The sequence below is a fragment of the Echinops telfairi genome, unplaced genomic scaffold, assembly GCF_000313985.2.
Source record: "Echinops telfairi isolate 266 unplaced genomic scaffold, ASM31398v2 ScPeMD7_12;HRSCAF=54, whole genome shotgun sequence".
Taxonomy (NCBI): Eukaryota; Metazoa; Chordata; class Mammalia; order Afrosoricida; family Tenrecidae; genus Echinops; species Echinops telfairi.
This window is the reverse complement of record NW_022103909.1, coordinates 13,300,708-13,322,629: the sequence shown is the minus strand read 5'-3', so window position 1 is coordinate 13,322,629 and position 21,922 is coordinate 13,300,708. Positions and strand designations below refer to the sequence as shown.

At 40.9% G+C, this 21,922-nt stretch overlaps 1 protein-coding gene across 3 annotated transcripts in view; it reads left to right on the top strand.

The window, feature by feature from the left end:
- PDZRN4 (PDZ domain containing ring finger 4) overlaps positions 1-21,922 on the top strand; it is a 410,747-nt gene that overhangs the window by 243,286 nt on the left and 145,539 nt on the right. The window contains exon 1 of one of the 3 annotated variants that reach the window (XM_004711444.3): positions 11,314-11,478. The exons of the other annotated variants lie outside the window; for them this stretch is intronic. Coding sequence (XP_004711501.1) covers positions 11,410-11,478 — 69 coding nt within the window. The 5' untranslated portion in view covers positions 11,314-11,409. Of the gene's footprint in view, positions 1-11,313; positions 11,479-21,922 lie in introns of those variants that run through there. 3 annotated transcript variants of the gene reach the window in all.

Sequence of the window (21,922 nt, the reverse complement as noted above, 5' to 3'; positions counted from 1 at the left end):
TGTGCTCAATACTAACTTTGGACTTTTGATAAGGTTTCTTTAACTCACTAAAGCAGATTCTATAGTAGTGAGAGAATCAAGTAAAAATACAAGGCCCTCCACTCTTCTACTATTCTACCTTTACTTTCCAGTATCTCTAGACACCAAGTTCAACCTGTCTTACCATTTAAAAGTCTGTTTCTCAGGAGCAGTAATAACTGGCAATGATAAATAACTTATCGTATTTGAGGTCAGAAATTGAATAGTACTGTTGGCATGGAAATGGAAGATTTGCCTAGGAAACTGTGGTTTCTGTTTGGAACTGTAAAAATTTCCTTACTTTTAATACATCTGTGTGCTAGCCTATTTTAGTCTGTTTAGTCTAAAACAGAGCCAGTAGGCTATTCACTTAATGCCTGTGGAAAAGGACTATGCATTTGCAAGATGTGCTCACAATAGATGATCACTTAGTTCTTTTGTCTGTCACAAACACCCGGGATTGGGGGCATGCACTATGCAACTAGCGGGTGATGGATGCTTCATACTTAGCCCTGTGCCTTATCCCAGAACCCCCTAAACCCAGCCTTTCTGTAGGGATAGGAAGACTTTGCTCACCTGTGCAGCTTAATTTAGAAAGCACATACCTAGTGACCTACGCAAGGAAGCCAGGGCTCTGATTCAAAGCCACCTCTATCCCCAACTCTTCATTCACAGCACATGGGGCTGGCTAACTGCAGTATGTGACATGGGTGTGGATGCCTTACCTCCTGCGGGAATATATATATCTTATTGAAAAAGACTCAGACTCAAACATACCCAGATTTAAATTTCAGCCTCACCACTCACTTTGATCAAATTACATAGTGTTTCTGAGCCTGAGTTTTCTTATCTGTAAAAATAACCACATATATATCTCACTGAACTTTTTGTTGCACCTGAAGCACGTTAGCTATAGTCGGTGCTTCACAAATGTGTCTTCTCAAATCAGTAACCAAGACCTATTGATCTTCCTTCTTACTTGGGTAATCATATTAGAAGTTATAGGAATGGGAGACGTTCAAGGGGTGGTCTGATTTTAAAAGTTTCTTCTAGATTTAGAGGAGAAGGGCGCACAATCTGAATCGTAAGTTGGATGTTAGAAATACACGGTTATACAGTATTCCCATGGTCCCTCTAGGGTGCTGACTCAGGGCCCTTGGGATAAACTTGTAAAAAGCTTCATGTATGATCTTCCACACATCCCTACTTATCGCAGACTTAGAGGTTGGCCAAGTATATGAAGAGTAAGAAGTACAAAGTAAACTTGTGGAACTGGGAAGGCCCTTGCTTTCCTTGGCTCAGAACCCACCTACCATCCCCATATAGCTCTTTTGCGCCCCCTCCTGGCTGCCAGTCACTGTGACAGCAACACTGCTTCTTAGAGGAATTGAACCAGAGGAAAAATGGTTTCAAATAGCCAACTTGACATGTGCAAAACTGTAGAAAAAACATGATATCTTCTTATTTGAATGTTTTAGCAATAGTAGAATTGGTGTATTTTAACAAGGTGATGTTGTAAGTAGTAATAATACCTCTTAATATTTATTGAGCTCCTAGTATGAAGCAGGTATTAGTGAAATCCGTCTTCACTCAATCCCTTTGTGATGGAGAGGATGAATACCCCTACTTTACAATCAGGGGATAGAGGCACCCAAAACCTGTGTAAGGTGTTCAGGTTTCTATAGCAAGTTGGTCAGAGTGAAGTTGAAGGCATTTCTAGGTCACTTTAGGGGCTAAAATGAATTTCTGTGTGCATTCTCTCTGTGTTCTGGGCCAGAATTCGTGTACAATTACTAGTTTCACAGAAATGCATGTGGCATGAGAACATTGATATGTAGTGCTTATTTTAAAGAAGCAGAGGGGCATTTTCATAACAGACAAGAGGCTACATGTGACTGAGTTGATCTGAAGATACCAGGAACACAAGAGCCAGCGTGTTTACCCAGAGTCACCAGGGAGAGACGTTTCAGACCTTGAAAATGATATTAAACTAGCGCGTCCCTTTGCTTTCTTCTTTATACCTGCCTTAGTTTCATTTCATTTACTTGGAAGTAAATTAATATTTACTTCATTGAATTTACTTGGCGGTAAATATGAGAGGTACATACAATTATTCAAACTGTTCATAGAAAAATGCCACTATTTTCAGACCCTCCGATATCTCTCTCTGGGCAAGACAAATGGTTGAGCATGTCACTGCTAGTTAACAGATTTGAACCCACCCAGCAGTCCCTCAGAAAACTGGCTTGGTGGTCTCTCTGAGAGGTCACACCCGTGGGACTACAACAGGGTGGTTCTGCTCGGCACATGCCTGGGCTGGCCATCGTTTGGAATGGACTTGACAACTAACAGGGAGATATATATTCATGTAGGAAATTATCAAAAGAAGTACATTTCATGCTCTAAAACCATCCAGGAGGAATGGAGAAGAGTAGATAGCAGTTACTCTTTGTATTAGTCTGCGTACTTAGAGAAACAAATCCACAGCAACTCATGTATAAGAGAGAGTTTTATGTAAAGATTAAGTGTGCATCAAAAAAACCCAATGCTGCTCAAGCCCACAAGTCCAACATTAACCCATTAACCCGTATGTCCAACACCAAGCCACAAAGTCTCCATCTCACAAAACAGAGGCAATGATGCCGACTACAGGAGGAAAGCCGAGTCAGTGAACGTGTAAGCATCTCAGTGCTGGCAGGGTCTCCACACGGCTGCTCCAGCACCCAGGGCTGCATCGGGGTAGGTCCATGTGGCTTCTCCTTGGGGATGTCTTGTAGGAAGTCAGTCTTGCTCACCGAGCCATTTATCCCTCCGCCCTTCAACTAATCCCATGTGTTTATCGGCCAGGTTGGCACAATAAAATTAACTAACTCACTCTTTATCACATTACCCTCCCAGTATATAGTAACTATTATTGAGTATTTTATATAATGACTTTATTTCTGGTTTATGCTCACTATGCAGTTTGTCCCATGAAGTCTGAAATTTATATAGATATGGATATGGGTGATACAGATTCAATATCATAGTAATAATTAAATAGGTAAACAGAGTCCGATGTTGAGAGAAAATGATAATTTATTACATATTTATCCCACACTCAAAAGTAGAGTCTATATTCTGTTATGGTTAAAGGAATGTTAACAAAAAGAAAATGTATGTAAGAACAACAATATGTTGTTTCATATTCACTCTTGTGTGCATGTACAAGTATACCTATTCACAAGTGTCAGGGGAAGGGGAGGAAGAGGGAGAGATGTAGGAGCCAAGAGACTGAAGGAAAGAAGGGCTTATGAATGGGAAGTTGCAGTCAGAGAGAAGCAAAGGCTCGCAACCCTGGCTCCCTATAGGACTCTAAATTGCAGTGCTGACGAATGAGTACATAAACCAAGTGGGTGAAGATGCTCTCTTGAAACTAAGAAAGAAACAGGAGACCAGGGGACAAAAGAAAAAAGAGAGAGTCCATAATTAGAATGATCACTACATTTAGGTGTCTGAAAGTGCCCAGGCAGAAGCGCAGGGCTGAGACTTAAGCACCTGGGCATAGTCAGGCCTTCCTTGGTATGAGGAAGAATTAGGAGGACTTAAGTTTTGATAAATGTAATCTAATGACTTCAAAAGAGTTCCAACAGAACTGTCAATGAATAGATAGGTGAGTCTGACACTTATGAAAAAAACTAAATCTAGGGATGTAAATTAGGAAGTTTCAATACATCTCTGTCTCCACTTTCCTAAGAAACACCAAATCGGCTCGACTTAGTAGCTGTGGATGATTATTCCTTAGCCAGAGCTACGCCTGCCCTCCTTTCAATACATGCGTTCCCTATTATACCAGATGTTAGGAAAGAAAAACACATGCTGTAGTTGCAGATACAAATTCAGTGCAGCGATGCCCCATCAGCAGTGTAGGAAATAGGTTATGCAATTGCTTGGGGTTGATTCAATCTGTTTTATGCAGCTAAGCTTGAGGGCGCAACGGAAGCAGGAGGTTCATTTGAAACTAGACCCTTGTCCCCGGGGGAATTCATAGCTCTCTGTATGTCACCAGAAGACCTTCTTTTAGCCATCTAAGGGTAGGTTACCACGATGGCTGGCTTCAGGTGACGTGCTGTAATGCACTGGTTAAGTAGTGTGTCCAGTCATCTTGAGCTTGAATCCCAATTCCCTCATTTACTACCCCTGTGGCCTTTTTCGCCTGACAAGAGAGGGCATTAATAGTACCCATGTCAAAGGATAGTCTGAAGATTCCATTAATTAATAGCTGCATAGCCCTAGAGCAATGCCTGCTCTACGGAAAACACTAAAAGAGCGTTAGCTCCATGTTAAAAAATGTTTACGAAAGGTTACCATGCTGTCCGCCTAATCCCTTGGTGTGGTGGTGCAACACAGTGGCCGGAATAACGGACTCAAACATAACAATGCTGAGGGTGGCACGGGACCAGAGACTTTTCTATTCCACAGACTCTCAAACAAATAGTCATAGACTGCGATAAAATTACATACATCTGATATTTAGAGTTCTCATTGTTTTACCATACTGATCTTAATGCAGCCCTGATGGGAAAAAGGTCACCTGGCAATTAGGCATAGAGACGCAGGGTGGACTTGATGTCATTCCACCACGCTGTGTGCTATCATCCTCCCATTACACTAATTTGCTCGAAGTGTTGATGGAAGCCCTGCCATGTGAAAAGCACCAGACTAGGCGTTTCAGAAACTAAAGATCAGTTGTACTTTATTTCTGCCCTCATGGGCCTCCAGTCAGTCCACCACGATGGGGAAGACACACGTGTGTGAAACGACAAAGTAGAAGTGCTGTGTTTCTTAGACCAGAACAGATGACGTGCACTGAGGATCAGCTCTTTAACAGCTCAGTAGTGACTGGTGAGCTCCGTGAGGACAGAACATTTACACCGGCCCAGGCAGTGCCCATGAACGGATTTGGGGTTTTATGAAAAAGAAGCTGGGGGAGCTAACATCGACAGCATAGGTGGGAAGATATAGATTGTACCCAACAGTTCAGTTTTGCTGGAGCCTGAACAGACATGTACGCTAAGAGGACCAACCTTCCTGGTACGTGGAACTTTCAAGAAAGCCTCTATCCAAAATGATGATGGCAACAAATGTACAAATATGCTTGATACAATTGATGTATGGATTGTTATTAGAGCTGTAAGAGGCCCCAATGAAATGATCTTAACATTTTTTTAATCAAAAAAAAGTTTATCAAATTTGGATGAGTTACTTATCCTAGTACACACTCAGGCATAATTCCTAATTAATCTTCATTTAGGGATATTAGCTAATAGAAGGTATTTAGCAGTAGCATATAAATAAAACTTCAGTCAGTGCCTTGAATCAGTTTAAATTTTAACCATATTTTAATTTCATGTTAGGACTTTGTTATTAAAGCTTTTGATTTTTAATTTAATTTCAATTTCATCACTTTAAGTATTTTCTTCCATTTCCTCATTGACCCAGTAAAAGATACGTTGATGAAGCTCCAGGTTGCTCTGAAAAAAAGTCTAGAAAATTTGTTATGAAACTTAGTCACAGGATTAATCATTGGAGACCTGAGTTCAGGCCTCTTTACACAGTTGGATGTGAATAGGTGGTTTTCTGTCTGTCTCTAAGCCTCTGGTTCTTTATTTTACAATTGATTGTAAGAGAGTAAATGTTAGAAAAGGTTAGGCAGTGAGATGTGTACTTGTAGTTAAAGGTGTCCACTCATGCCTAAAATGAATGTGGGTTTCAGCCTGGCATGGAGATCTTGAAGTCAGGTGGATTGTAGATCGAGTTGGAAGATTCCTATATGAGGGGATACCCCCCAGACATAACCTGGATTGTTTTCCAAAGGTATCTATTTAAATATTTTTATAAAACAATCTTATCACCTTCAAAGTACTCTCCACTATACCTAATACATTTGTCAAACCTGCGATTCCATTCTTGGAAACATTTTTCAAACTCTGGATGGATGACAGCCCCTCCCTTATTTTTTCCTTCACTTCTTCTACGTTGGCATATTGCTGTGCTTTCCTGTTCCTTTCAATTCGTAGAAACAAGAAGAAGTTGCAAGGAGTGAGGTCAGGTGTCCGGGGGGCAAGAAAGGCATGCTGTCTTTAGCCCCAAACGGGCACACTTAGATGGGTGCATGAGCAGGTGCATTGTCATGGTAGCAACACCAGGCCCCCATCTGCCACAAATCAGTGCCCCGCCCCCCCACTCCCTGAACACTATTAGGCACTCTTTTCAGAACCTCTAAATAGAAAGCTTGATTAACAGTCTGACCTGGTGGAATGAACTCCAAATGCACTATGAGTTGACATTTTCATCTGTTCAGGAAGTTGACAAATGTCCAAAATGAGGTTTGTCATGAGTTAACATTTCATCTGTTCTGAAATGAGAAAACCACTCACACACTGGAGTTTTTCCCACAGTGCTGTCCTTGGAAGCAGTGTTCAACATCACAACAGTGTCAGCACCACTTTTCCCAAGCAGGAAACGAAAAGTCACAGCCATACGCCGTTCTCTAAATCAGCCATCACCAAAAAAAATGAGGCTTGAGCAAAACTGCTTTTATGAAAAAATTTACTGTGAGCAGAGAGAATCTTCCCAGGGACCCCAGTGGGTACACTAACTCAGAGAGAGTTGTTGGGTGCTCGCCTACCTGGAAAAATGCGCTCTACGAAAGCTCTGCTCCCCACAGAGTAATTCCAGGTTTGGGGTGGGGAGGTGTACCCCGTCATATAACAATGGCAAGAATTATTGTTGTGAGTGGCATAATTGCTCTCCAACTCATGGCAAGCCCATTGACAAGGGAATGAAACACTGCCAAGTCTTGCATCATCCCCATGATGGGTAAAGGAGCAGACTGTTGTGGTCTTGTGGTTTGTACTGGCTCATTTTTTGGAAGGACAACAAGCATTACTGACTTGGATTTGGCACTCCCTTTGAACCCTTTCAGCATCAGAGCAACACACAGACCTGCACTGGTGATCTGGGCTGGCTGCTATTGGGGTGTAATGGCTAGGAGTTGAGAAGTGCCTCACAAGGCCAGTGAAAGTTCTCCCATGAAGCACAGCAGCACAGCCCAAGGAACCTGGTCAGTGGGAAACCCACTTGTAATGTATCACTGTCCCCAGTCAATGGAATGGGGGATTCCAAATAGTCCCAGGTGGACTTCTTTCTCTATCCAAGGAGGAACCACGATTAAGTACTGCATTGACTCCCAGAGAATGAAGATGAAAATTCTAATTGTCTTATTGTTAAGTATAACTAAAATATAGAAAACATATAAGATAATTGTCTATTCAGTGAACACTGCACCTATCCAGATCAAGGGGTTAGAATTGTTAGCCATCCTGAAGAAGTCTGCTCCCACTCCCAGTTAGAAACTCCTTCTCCCCCTAAAGAGGATCTACCAGCTTGATTGATTTTACTATTCCTTACATTTTTATTTATAATTTTAATCATTCAAACATATGCCTCTTAAAATATACTTCATAAATATTTGATTTTAAAAAATATCTTTAGTATCTCTTTTATTCTATGAATCTTTCATTCTCTCTCTCTCTCATTCGCTGTCTACCCCTCTCCCATATCCTTTTTCTTTCTCTCTCATTCTTTTAACCTTTGAGATTTAGTTAGTGAGGAAACTATGTCATCTATCTATAGAGAGTTGTCCACAGTCTGCATTTGGCTGACTGCATTCCTATGACATAGTATAATATGTTTTCTGGTCCTGGAATTCCCTGTAAATTGCTCAGTTTAGGCAAGGCTATTTCAAAAAATGGCATTGTGTTTTTCTACCAGAGTGCACATAATGTTCAGTTATCTCTCACCGAAAGGTGTTTGTGTGTGTGTATGTGTGTGTGATGTTAATAGCCATTAACTTTCAATACTTAGATCCATTAAATAATTAAGGACTGCTGAAGTGGTCATACTCTAATCTTATAAGCCCTTTTAATTTACTTCTCATGATAATTCTCTAAAGAGAAATTCTCTCTCTTCAACTCTTTACTTACTCAGTGGTAGAGTTTATGTAGGAAAATCTAAGTAAATGTTGGATTCCTTCCTTCTTTCATTTACCACTTTTACTTCTTATGCAAGCGGGCTTCAACATTGAAAGATAATGAAATTCTCCTGTGGATTTTTGGCGGCCCTCAGGCTGCTCTTTGCTTGGTCGCACGCACTTTGGAGATGTTCTCAGGAAAGACCCATCGCCGAAGAAAGACCTCATGCGTAGTCAAGTGGAGAGCCAGTGAAAATGAGGAAGACCCTCAATGAAACGGCTTGACACCGTGGCAGCAGCGCTGGGTTTGGACATTACCGCAGTTAGGAGGATGGCACAGGCCGGGCCTGACTTCATTCTGTTGACCAGAAGGTTGCTCGGAGTTGGAACCTACTTGAAGATCTACATCAACAGCAAATGCCAATCTTTGACACACATGTCTTAGGTTGAGTATCCCTGCATTTGGGGAACAAACTCATACGATTGAAATGCTATTAAAGCAAATAACTATATATGAAATATATAGCCAACATATTTTTTATTCATTGATGGTTTGTCCCCCTAAGGAGATCTAGAAAAGTTAGTATCCATTCCTAATAGTTTAGCACATATTATCACAAATCATTATCACCCAGGATAAATCATACTTAACCAATTTATGTATTTTAAATATTTCTAGATTAATGCATATTGTCCTTACCTACTTCTTATATTCTAAAACATGATCTAGCAGCTTAGTCACGGACAAACCTTATATTCAAATGAACCTCATGTTCTCATGCAATTTAGAGAAATTTGGAATTCTGAGCCTCCCTTTTTCAAATCATTTTCCAATCCAATGGGATAAGCCCATTATTAGCAGACGATGGAGTCTTTCCAGGGTGTCTGGGCCAGGGACAGGTTTTGACAAATGATTGGAGAAGCTTCCCTTGCTTTCTGACAGAAACAAAAGAGGAACTAGTAATTAATAGAGAGAATAGCACAGCGATATTACTGAAAGAATAACTACAATTTGAAATGGCTTGCCTCATGGACATATTCATTCTTTGCTTCTTTGTGACTAAGAAAATATTTTTAAAGCCATGATTGTTTAATTTTTCTAGAGAACTTAATTACAAAATGCTATGAAAAAGAGATTCAAGAAGTAACACTCCTCTTAATGATTATGGCTTCTACTTAGATTTCAAAGCCTGACTCCTAAGGAAGCTACATCAAGGAAAGGAAACAAGGAAGCGCTTGTGTTTATAGGTGATGGGACCATCCTTGCCTTCTGCCACTCGAATTCTTTGCTCTCACTCTGAAAGCCCAGAACGTACAGATCTGAGTGCCAAGCATTCTTTCACAGTTCAGCAACGAAGAGGTGTCAATGCTTGTTTTGAGGATGGGAAGTCTAGCATAGCAATACTGCATGGGAATTGGTATAGCAACCCAGAGAAAATTGGAACTTTTAAAATCATCAGACACGTGTGTTTTACAGTTGTGCCTAAGGAGATTGTTTCTCTTTGTGGTCATCTTTGATGATCATCATGTCCCCTAAAAAAAATCCCTCCTTGGAAACATTCTTTCTAAAAACGACCTTGTCCTTAATTAATATATACCGCACGTGGTTTCTAATTTGCGGAAGTCCCAGTGAACTTTGTGAATGTGCGGGGTTCCCAGCGATGATACGACTTTAGTGTAAGTCTCTGCGCTTGGCTTTCCTCCAGCCTGTTAGGTGAAATTAGGCCCAGAAAATCGGATTATTACACCCCAAGGGAAATGACTGATAAGCAGCAGATGATTGTTCATCTCCTTGATACTTGCTGGTGGTGAGGTGTTGCTAGTCGCAAAGCCAATTTGTTAACAATTAGTACTCATTAGAATCATTTCCTGTTATCGATTCTAAACATTTGACGAAGCACTTTTAGGAAATTGGGCCCCCAAAAGTAGTTATACATAAGTGTTCAGCAATTAAAACTCTTCAGGAGCCAATGTAATTCCTAACCAGTGTCATCAGTTTCCAAGTAATTATTTTTGCCTTGCAACCCACCTGCTCTCCTGTCCAGCTTAAAGATGTGCTGAAATAAGGACATACTTCTTAATTAGCAGAGGTTGTGGGTAAGTCAGTATAGAAACAAAAGAAATTGTATTCTGTTTTAGATGATTGAAGAGACCAAAAATTGCCAGTTAGTAATACAATATAAGTGTTTGTTAGAATGTGAAATTACATGCGTGGCCTCTGTTATCTAAACAGCTAAGCTTAGGTTTTTAAATATGTTCACTTTTACACATCATGTGCTCTAACTATAGACTCACAAATGGAATCATTGTGCATTACAATGCTAGTTTAAATCTCGCCACTGCCAGTTTTCGGAATCATTATATATGGCTTTAATAAGATTAGCATAAACACTCCGTGCTCTTAAAAGTTTTCTGAGAAAAGGCATTGTATTAATCTAATTTGAAAATATAGGTCTACATGTATCACAGTGCTGTAGATTTATTTTCAATAGATCTCACCTTATTTGCGAATGAAAAATATTATCTAATCACACATGCTTAATGTTATTTCTTTAGACTCCTTAGTAAATAATGGTCTTGGTTTAGGAACAATTCCTTCACTTTATTTTGTAGGATAATTAACAGTCAGCACTCTGAGGGGCACCCACCTTCCTTCTGCTCCCCTTCCCACCTCAGCCCCAGCGTTTCCCTTTGCTTCTGTGTTTATTTTATACATTTAATTGCTTATGTTCATTTCCCTCTCCATTTAATAGTGCTAAAAATATTTCTCCTAAGTGTTGCAAAACCCGGAGCTGTGAACTAAATGTATCTGTGTTTCTGAAATTCTTAATTCACATATTAAAAGCTTATATCAAGGGGGAAATTAAGTATATGATCTTTTTTAGCTGCCCTATGCTAAGCCCCTCTATCCTTAATAAACAGAGATGGTATTGACACAAGTGAATTTTGTTTAACCACACTACATTTGCTTCTTAATTAGTGAATATTCATCTGTCATCAGCAGCAGCTATGACACCCCTCCCTGCTAACATGTTCTGTCATAAATAATCAATGAGGCACTATTAATATTCATGAGCTGGAATCTGTGTAGTCATGTGCACTGATGCAGAGACAGGGGGAGTGTTGCCATGAACTGCCTGGAAACTCTGTGTGTGTATCCGTGAGTGCAAGATACTTAGGGAAAGCGAAGAAGAGCATGCTGCCTGCCACACACCACCCTGGCTTGCGCTCCAGCTAACAGCGGTTTGTCTGTGTTTCTGGACTGAAGTGACTGATGACAAACAGTGGTCCAGTCTGGAGGGTGATTCCCTTTCAGCTCACTTGCCTGTCAGTCCTGGGGAAATTAGAAGATTTGCGCTCTCTCCCTGCTTCTTAGAATGGGCTGCAATTTGTGCACTTTTCAGAAAAGAGAGGAACACTACAAACTGCTCTATGAAGTTTCCCAGGTGAGTGCAGAGTCTACGACCAGCAACTAAACAAGATAGGCTTTGTGCTTGTCTGAAAGATGGTAAATGAATTCTGGCTAGCTTTCTTTTTTCCTTTCAGGAGATTTCAGAACTGGGGGCAGACTTGCTGGCTTTGGGGGGGTTTATTTTGTTTTTTTGGTGGCAGTTTTCAGCTTCCTTGCCACTCCCCCTTCAGATGACTTCCTGTGGGATTCTTTTTAACATTTTTGTATCTACTGCCAAGATGTCAGTCAAGTAAGAGGAGTAACATGTCTGTAATATTTTGAGATACCTCTTTCATTTTGGAACCGTGTTGACATTTGAAAATCAGTTGTATCACTGTCTGCAGAAAGATTGGGATTTAACAGGTCTGTGATCTCAGTGATTTTGAGTAGACAGGGAAAGTTTCTTGCCAAATCTTGTTAGCAAGCGGAATTATTTGATTAATTAGGAATGCTGGCTTTGGCTTAAGAGGAAAACCTGGTATATTTGTATTATCTGGGAGGAAATATATGATCTGCTCTGCTTAGACAGGAGATAAAGGGATTTTCTTACTACTTATTCTTGCATACTTTTTAGAAATTTTTTTGTCTGCTTAGCACTAGAAATTAATTTCAGAAGCTGATTATAATATCTGCATGAGACTTAGGGAATATATAGATATAGATATATAATTTGAGATCTCTTTAGTGTCTATTTGGAGCTTCCCAGAAAAAAAGTGAAGGAAAAAGCATTATCCTGAGCCTTCCCAGTTCTGTAAGATTTCTCTTCCTTTTTTTTTTTTTTTAAATCATCATTCATTTTGGTGGGTAAGGAGTAGATGCTAACGTCCACATTTCTGGTCTGGCAACATAAAGTTGATTCTTGCCCTCCTCCCCCTGTGCAGATCCACCGGCTCCTACTCGTGTTTTCAGACCCTTTAGCTGAGGAGAGGCAGCGCCTGGGACGGCGGTGGTCTGTGGGCACAGCAGTGGCTAAGTGCCCACTGTCTCCAGTTCCCGCAGCCTTCCCCCGACGTGATTCATGTCACAGTGGGCTAATGACAAAGTGGATTTGCTACACATGAAACGGCCTTCTCAGTTGCAATGTTAATGTACATTTTCATGGTAATGTGATCAGAGGCTCATTAGCTAGTTTCCAAAATGATCCTCTGCATTAATTAAATATAAAAATGACTCCTTTAGCACCACAGAGAGGAAAAAGAAGATTAATATTGTTAATTACACCGGGGGCAATCCCTTTTGCTTCTTCTTCTTTTTTTTGGTGGGGGAGATGGGGGGTAAACTACAAACTTGCAAGGATAGGCTAAAATAATATTCCTTTCTGAGACAGGCTCTCATCGACTTTGACTCGCGAAAACAGGCTCTAGGTGGAACACTTCCCTTTAGTTTGGTTGTACGAGTTGGAGTTCTAATAGTGTTGCTCTCTGGGCGGTAGAGAAGCAGGAGAGTGAATTAATCTTTTTTGCTGAATTACTACACCGATATAAAAATATAATATGGTGGAAGTGGTCGGTAACATCCCCCCCCACCCCCCCCACCGATTATGCCTGGCTTGAGCTGTTTGCATTCTACTAATACAGCACTATTGCCACATATGGCAAGGGCTACTGCATTTGCTAAGGAGCACAAGCCTTTGTTAGGGATTTTCAAAATGCTTGTCTGTGAGTTTTGCCTTTACATGCTACCTAAATCTTGAGAAAAATATAAGTCACACTCCTAATTGCCTCTACCTGTATACCTCCTTATATTTATTTTATTCTCTGGTGTTGCAGTACTTATGATCAATAATAAAGAGGGTGAGGAATAAAGTATTAGCTTCCATTTCACTGGCTTTCATGAGATAAGTTAAAACTTCAGCTTAAGGGTCTTATATGTGCTTTCCAAGGGAAGCTCTCCTTCAAGCCCCTTTCTCCCCCCACCACCAGCTTTGCGTTCCATTTTACTGAGTTAATGGAATAGATAAGATATCAAAGGGAACCAGTGATAGGCTCATATAATGCCACTGGAGTCTCGTGTTGTGCTGCAAACTAGTTTCTATTTTTATTTGGAGGCGCTCAGAGCATACATGAAAGTAAGCATGCTCATCACCAGGTGTTCAGGGAGGCACATAGCTGTCCCCATCAGAGAGGATACTATTTATAAGAGTGATATGAGATTGGAAGCCTCTAACTGATATGTGAAAACGAATCAGACAACACAGACATGAATACCTTACTGTCCAGATATTATGTATGTATAGACTCGTAATTCTCAGATCACCTGCCTTTTTCTGTTTCTTTTGTTATTATTTCATAAGAGTTAAGGCAAATTAAAGTGGACCCAGGAGTGTGGAATTTAAGATAGGCAGTGACGGCTAAATGCATGACCGAGAATAACATGTTTCTTTCTCCATAATAGAAATTTTATGATACTGAACTTTCTCAAACCTTCCTTCCAGACTGAGCTACTGGATAATGTGAGCCAAGCAGAATACAGTTTCGGGTTTATAACTGCAGTAAACAAAAGCAAATGTGCTCTCTGTGGAGTCTAGTGTAGCAATCAGAATGATGCGCTTAGCTGTGGAATGAGGTCACGTTTATTGTTTTGTGTTATTATTATGTTTTTGTTTTCTTGCTCCTATAGACAAGCTATAGTTTCAATTGGCAGAAGGGATGAAATGTCAACTTGAGACAATTATTTTCAGATGAAGTTGGGCCAATCAGACTCCAGTATGCACACAGTTGTAAGAGTCTAGGGGTGTGTAGAGCTGGGAACGTTCACACTAAGCAGTTCTGAAAGCCTCTTCAAGTCTCTATTAACTTTTACATGTGCCTGGGACCCAGCTGTTATCTGAAGTGATTTGTTATTTTTCCTTTCTTTTTTTTTTCAAACTAAGATATTTATTAAGCTCTGAAGAATTAATAAATGAGTAATTTGAACAATGCCCTTCTACTGACACTAAATGAATTGCCTGTTGAATATTAATTCAATCAAAGGCACTTATATCAAGAGGGTATCAGTGAGTTATGGAAGCTTGGTAGGCATTTCTGACCCTACACTCATTAGTGGGACTACATAGGGATAGCTAAATATATTGACTTCTTAGCTTATTGCTTTTTCTTTCCACACATAAATAAAACTAAGTTTACGATTGACTGAATGATGACAAATAGCAATGGAATGTCCATTGATGTTCAATGAGATATTAAGACTGGGGAAGGGGGAAAATATTAATTACTATTCACACATAACTGTTTCTAGGATATTTTTCAAATCTTATAATACAATATAAAAATTCTGATCTCCACTCACTGGCCAGTAAGAGAAAGAATTGAAGGGATTCAGTTTCAGGAAAACCAGAAGTAGACGCTCTAGGGTTCCTGGCAGTAGCCTGCTGTTCCCTTCAAGGCGGATACGGTTCCCCACGCAGAATTTCTTAATTAATTTGAATGGTCTGGAACAGCCAAAAGGGCTTCCACAACCTGCATCCAACCATTAGTAACATAAACTGCAATAGAAGCTGCGTGGAAAAGAACAACTATAGCAATAGCAATGTTAACAACAGCTAACATTTAGCACTCACTGTATACCCGGCACTGTGCTAAGTGATTTTCTAAGTAGCATCTTATTTAACTCTCACAAACCCCTTCACTTCCATTCCTTTCTTTAATTTCTACGTATATTAGAGTGTCTATTGTGCAATGAGTTTTTTGAACCTCATGTTATCTCCCCCTCTGTTTACTGCCCTAAACCCTTCAAAGATATATTTTCTCTCATACTATCTAAATCCAGTTTGGCTTCACCACCTTCTCTCCTTTTCCTGTGTTCTAATACTCCTGAAAGTACCACACTCCTTGCTGTCAACAAAAACTCAAAATCTGTCTATTGCAATGAACCTTTCTGACTGCCATCCAGGTAGTGGCTATGCTGACCTTTCACTTGGACACATTCCCTGAAGTCAGAACCTGCTCCCATTGCTCTTTGTGATATCTCAGTAAGAACTTCTCCTGGGCTTTCCCCATTGGCACGTGTCAGGATGCTGATTCACTCTGACTAAGCTGCTGGAATAACTTTCCTATAAAGGATTTCGTGGATCCGCCTTCATATAGAACGATGTAAAAATCCCTCGTTCCAGGCTTTGAGGTCTTCCTGGGCTGTCCTCGGAGACTCTCTGGTTTTCTTTCCTGTCCGTCTTCTCGTTCAGTTTATGATCCTTCCAAACCTCTGTTTTTGCTTTTTCCTTTAGGTAGACTTGTAAGCTTGGACTCTTGTAGCTTAGCGCTCTTTCTTCATCTTACCTGATATGCCCTGTGTACCCCTACTGAACACTACCGACCGTTTCTTTCATCCCTGCCTATACAAATCCTGTTCCTTTGACACAAATGCCTCCTGTGTCAGAGAGGGTTGTTTTGTTTGTTTGTGGGGTTTTGTTTTTTTGCAATTATTGATTTAAAAATCAATCTCTTCCACTTTGGGATCTTGCAAACTTTTACTTGTACTTATGTAGAGTTCCTTTTGCATGTTCCTCTGTCTGTTGTGTGATGGAATTTTATACTCCTTGAAGCTTGGGTTGGAGACTTGATTGTCTTTTCATTTGCAACCCCACCGACAGAGACTCATTAAAATCTTCTATGATGGTTTATAAGTCTGTAGCCTCTTCAACAAGGAAGTTGCCCCATCTGATTAGAGATCTCAACACCATCTTCCTCTTTGGCTCATATCTAATAGTTTATTAAGCCAGGGATAAGGACGTGATGCGTGAACTAAGGTTTCAAACTGATTTTTCCAAGTTGAGTCATGGATGCAGTGAAAGCAGGATGCCCCCAAATTGATAACATAAAGGTGGACCAGAATAACTGGATTAGGACAAAATGAGGGTTGATGCCCTGCTAGAGACCTAATCCCCCTCTTTGAAAACAAGAACAGCATGTGACAGGCATAGCAATCAAAGATCGAGACCAATAGAGTTGGGGGGGAAATGGTGTCCACGTCAAGATGGCAGCTGAGCATACCAGTTTGAAAGTGTGTTGCTCTGTTCTGAAAATAACTCGGTTTCCCACACCAGGATCCTGAGAAAGCTCAGGATGCTTCCTCTGAGTCTCCTGTTCCAGGGTTCCAACTTATATTTTTTTCCATTCGACATATACTAGTACATCTACATTTTACAAATTCACATTTGTTCCAAATTTGCTGTTGGTTATCACTAAACCCGCTCAAACTGGAACACAGTTGTCCATTAGAATTGTACAATCTCAAGAAGGTGTGTTGGGATGCAGGCTGTGTGCACTGGGACTGCAGAAACAGAGGAGACTTTAAGTAGAGATGAGGATTTAGGGATTTACAGCTTACCAAGTCCACCCTGGAGGAGGAGAAAAACTTGGGTGTCATGAGAAAGAGAAACCTAAAGAATAAGCAGCAGGTTTCCAGTGGCATTGTTTCTTCAGCTCTCATGCATTCTTGCGGTAAACCCTGCTTTATTTTAATTTTCCGGAATGAATGAATGAATGAATGTCCAGACGATAGATCCATAACCAAAATTTTTCTATTTTCTGGGAAGTGAAAGCCTGAAATCAACAGAGATGTTGCCAGTTGTGAAAAGGTGCTAACATAATGGGATCTTGAGGGTTGGTGGGATAGAGGAGAAGAATCCAAATAGATGGAGAGGGAAAGGAGAGGTGAACAGGTGCTAGGCGGGAATGTGCTGTGGTAGGGGACCTGGGAGCAGTGAGCCTCACTGAAGCTGCAGTGGCAGACTGGCTTCTAGGACAGGACCCCATGTGGGGGGCAAGATCAGATCCTTAAGAGTCTTTCATACGGAGATTAGGCTTAAACCTCTAGGCATACTGGAGGTATTTGATGATTTGAATCTGAGGAGAAAAATAGATTCTTTGTGTTGTTGAGTTGTGTCATTTTTGTTTTGTTTTAGAGAAAGATGACTCTGATAACAGTTTGTAACCACAAGGAAAGACTTGTTGCAAAAAATAAATTAGTGGCAGAAAGAATGTAAAAAATAGGGCCAAATTGAGACTCAATGGAAGGAGAACGTAATAGGTGTTTCGTTTATGAGACTGGGTCGTTGTAATGAAATTTGCAGAGGTGGGATATAGAAGAGTGGTTCTGCGGGGGCGGGGGGGGGCAGGGGGGGATAAAGCTATAGAATCCACGTATGGGCTAGCTAAGCGATATCTGGAAGACACAAATTTGGTCCATATATGAGATCATTCGCGAAAGTGTCAGCAGTGTAGAAGAAAAACCTAGAACTGAAGAGTTTTAAACCATGGATGTAATCTTGAGGTGAGATAAAAAGAAAAGGAGAAAGACTGAACTAGTTATAGACCAAGAAGGAAAGTAAACGGAAAGTTGTGAGGGAAGCCAAGATTCGAGAATTGGAACAAGCGAGCACTCATTGTGGTCAAAAGAACTGAAGTGTCTAATGAGAACTGGAGTATGTGTTTGCATTTGAGATGCTCTGATGTGCTACTTAGCTTCCTCTTCCCAGAAAGTCCACAGGTGCATGGGGCCTGGCTGGCTCCACCTGGCTCAGACCACGCTGAGGACAGTCCTCATTCTTGAGCTCCCTGAGCTGCTGCTGGAGCTGCATCACACTCCAGTTGCTCTTTCTACCTGACCCTGTCTCCTTCACGTCCCTTTTGCAGATACATGTTCATCTAAGGATGCTCCTTAATGAACATTCTAGACACTAAACTCTCTCTCAGGTTCGGTTTCCCAGGGAACCCAACATTGACCGAGGTCAGCGATGAACACTACAGAGCGTTTCGATGCAGAAATGTGGGTAAAATCCCAAAGTGCTGCATCCAAAGGGGAGGCTGACTTCACTTTCCAGAAGTTTCCCTGAGATGTGACAGATTATTAGAAATAGAGTTAGAGGGGCATATGAAGGCCCACTTTCTTCAGCTCCTGCCCTTTTGGAAGTGAAACATTACTTAAAGCTGAGACGATCAAAAAATAAAAGTCGTCTTTCCTTTTACATTAAAAAGTAAGATTCGTTTTGTATTTTGTGCCAAGCTGTTCCCATAATGGTGACAGCACAGAACCATTCAAAGCAGTGGACATTCCGGTGACTGACACACGCGGACCCCATAGGTCTCAGAAGCAAGCTCTGCTCCACAATATTTCCATGGCTGTGACTTGCTTCCACGGCATGTCGGGGCGTCCGAACCACCAGTGTTTCAGTGAGTGGTAGCTCGCGTACAACTGGGCACCACACAAGGCTTCTGCGGTTATTTGTACTAGGCCACATTGAGTCCCTTCTGGTTCCTAGAGACTTTATGGACAATGGAAGGAAACACTGCCCCGCGCGACAACATCACAATGATTTCCACTTGAGTCCTTGTGTTGCTCTGTCTAGCTCACTGAGGCTTTCCTCAGTCTTCCTCGCCCTCTTCTTTCCCAGCCATGATGCCCTTCTCCAGGAATGGGACCCTCCTCACATGGCCAAAGTGCAGGAAAGTCTCTCCAGGCTCACTTCCAAGGAGCAGTCAGCGTCCTAGTGATGTGAAAATAACACAGGCATTTCGCGCTCACTGCCCTAGAGTTGATGTCAACTCATAGTGGCTCTGTAGGACAGGGTAGAACTGCCCCTGTGAGTTTCTGAGACTGTGACTCCGAAGGGGAGAGAAAGCCCTGTTCTTGCCCCTCGGAGTGGCCTGGTGGTTGCAAAGGGCTGTTAGTAAGGATCACAGCCCAATGCATAACCACTACACTACCAGAGCTCTTTGCATTTAGCTGCAATTTTTCTAATTCAAGGTTTTTAAATGTGGTTATTTTATGTGGAGTGTAGGGTGTTTCTGGGGGTACAAAACATTGTTTTAGACATTGTGTTCTTCTTTTAAATTGTTGTAGTTAATTTAGGCAAGTTTAAAAAGATAATGGTTGGAAGAAAACAGCTTGTGAAGCAAGGGGCCCTCAAAACCAATCCTATTGCTCTTAGGTCCGTTCTGAACCAGAGAGACCCTATGAGACGAAGCAGTAGCACTGCCCATGGCTTTCTCTTGAGGGCAGTTGAGAGCCTCCTCTTTCTCCTGTGGTGCGCCGGTGAGTTTGAACTGCGGACCGTGGCGTTAGCAGCCCGGTGTACAACAGTTACACTCAAGAGTTGAGTTCAGTTCAAGAGTTAAGTTCTTGGCTGCTAACCAGTTATTTGTTCCCCAGGAGAAAGATCTGGCTGTCAGTTATAATAAACATTAGAGACAGTTACAAAGCTATAGGTATTTCTACTCTTTCTGGGGTTCACTATGAGTTAAAATCGACTCCAGGGCACCCCAGAAGACAATCGTATGGGAAGTGCCTTCCCTGCTAACCAGGCAAGACGTTGATGGTTTGTTAGCATGTGTATGTCTAATTGCTTTATAGTTCACTGTTCATTAAATTGATCTAGCTCTAGGAGAAGACCTATCATTTCTAATCACGTCTGTATACTTACATGAAGTACTTTAGGAAAACATTTTCCATTCCTCCATAATATATAGAAGGGAGGTGTGGCACTGAAAACTTAGCTAATGGATTTGCTGAGATATTTAACTTTTCAGCTCACCAGAACTTGCTGATTTAGTATGATAATTTGATTAGAAATTTATTTAATTTCAATTTTTGTTGAAAATATTTTTAAATACATCATCTGATTTACATAATTTCTTAACTATATGCACATTTGTGATTTATTCCCAATCATGTTCGGTGGTAATGAATCTTCAGCAAACAGCAGTTTCTTAACTTTGCCAGAGAAGCTATTTCTATGGGTGACTCCATAGTGAAAACGTACTTCTGCAATAGTCTGTCTGTCCGGTACATTCGTTTTATACGAGTACAGTTTCCTACAGAAGATTTTCACAAGCACTTTCCAGGAAATCCATCTTATTAAATGAGTAAGAAAGGCACAAGAATTAAATCACTAACTCTTCAAGTTGTCCCTAGATTACGGTTCTATGAATTATAGGAAATATTTATACAAAGGACCTTCAAAAGTTCATGGAAAATACAATGGAAAGATAATAAAATCTTTTCCAAAAATTCATGGAATGATTTTGTTGTCTTTCGATTGTATTTTCCATGAACTCTTGGAAGCACCCTCATATTTCTAGTTCATGGGGAAAGGTGAGCTCGGTGCCCTGAACAAGGTCTGCCTCAAACATTTCGTCTTTTGCAGACTCTTTTCTTCCAACTGTTATCTATCTTAGATGAGACGTTTCAGGGTTGTTCTGTACAAATGGCTCCTTTTCACCAGTCATCAGCGCTGAGGTACCACCAAGTGATACTTTTGTCTGCACCTGTCAAATTCTAGATCATTCAAATCCAGGTGCACTTTCCCATCTAAATGCAACATTTCCAAAGCCATCAATATAACCTGTCTCATCACCCCACCCTCTTCCAGCTGAATCGTTTCTTCATTTCTTCCTTGTGTCATGCTCAGAGTATGAGCCCCAATAAAATGATTTTTTTAAAAGGCTAGTATGAAGAATTCATTGTTTCCTTCAGCAAAAAACTCAAAGTGGCAGCCTCATGTTCTCCTGTGTTTCCACATATAACATCTAATTGCTAATTTGTGCCACTCCATAACAAGCTGTAAATCTGCTTTATGGTTGTTTGGGTCCTTGTGCAGCTTTCGCCCGCCCCTCACCCTTCTGCTGTCTGTAGCTTTTTAGAAACTGGCTCTCATCTTGGTGGAAATTAGATTTTTCTGAGCTAACCTCTCACTCCCAAACCTCTTAAGGGTCTGTTTCAGGTACCTTTGTTAAAACCAAGAAAAGGCCTTTACAAGAATACGTGAACAAAGAGAATTTCTAAAATACTTGGTATGCTTTTTAAAATGATAAATCCATAGATGAAAGACACTACTGCAATCCATGAACCTAATGTGTTTTGAATTACGGTAGGATTCACATATTAAATGTTTTCAAAAGTAAAGTTTGTGAAAGGGTATTACCCATTGAGTAATCACAAATGACTACCCATTACCTACTCCATGCCCAGTATTCTGCTAGATACTGACAAACGATATGAAAGAAGCACAAACTAAGCAGCCCATCTTTAAATAGTGCGCTGCCTTGGAGCAATGAAAAGAGATATGGGCCTGTCTGAGGTGAACACACAGCAGATGATATGAGGACAGGACAGCTCTGCATGGGCAGGAAGAGTTTAAGAGACGCCATGCAAGAGATTAAAGGTAATGATTACTTGGGAAGGCCTGTGTCAGTCAAAGATAATATATTTGGTGTCTCTGGTATCTTTTAAAAAGAAAATACAGGAACATGACTTATACAATCTATCTGGGAGAGGAGAAGGTGAGATCAGCCTGATTAAAGCAAGAGATGTGATAAGGCGTCTGAGGGTCTTGATCTACCTGCAGAAATGAATGACTAGTCGATTTCAAGTCCAGCCTCCCTCTAAGACAGAGGAGGGCTTCCCTGGCTGTAAGTTGTCAAGAAACCTTTCACCTAGAGAAC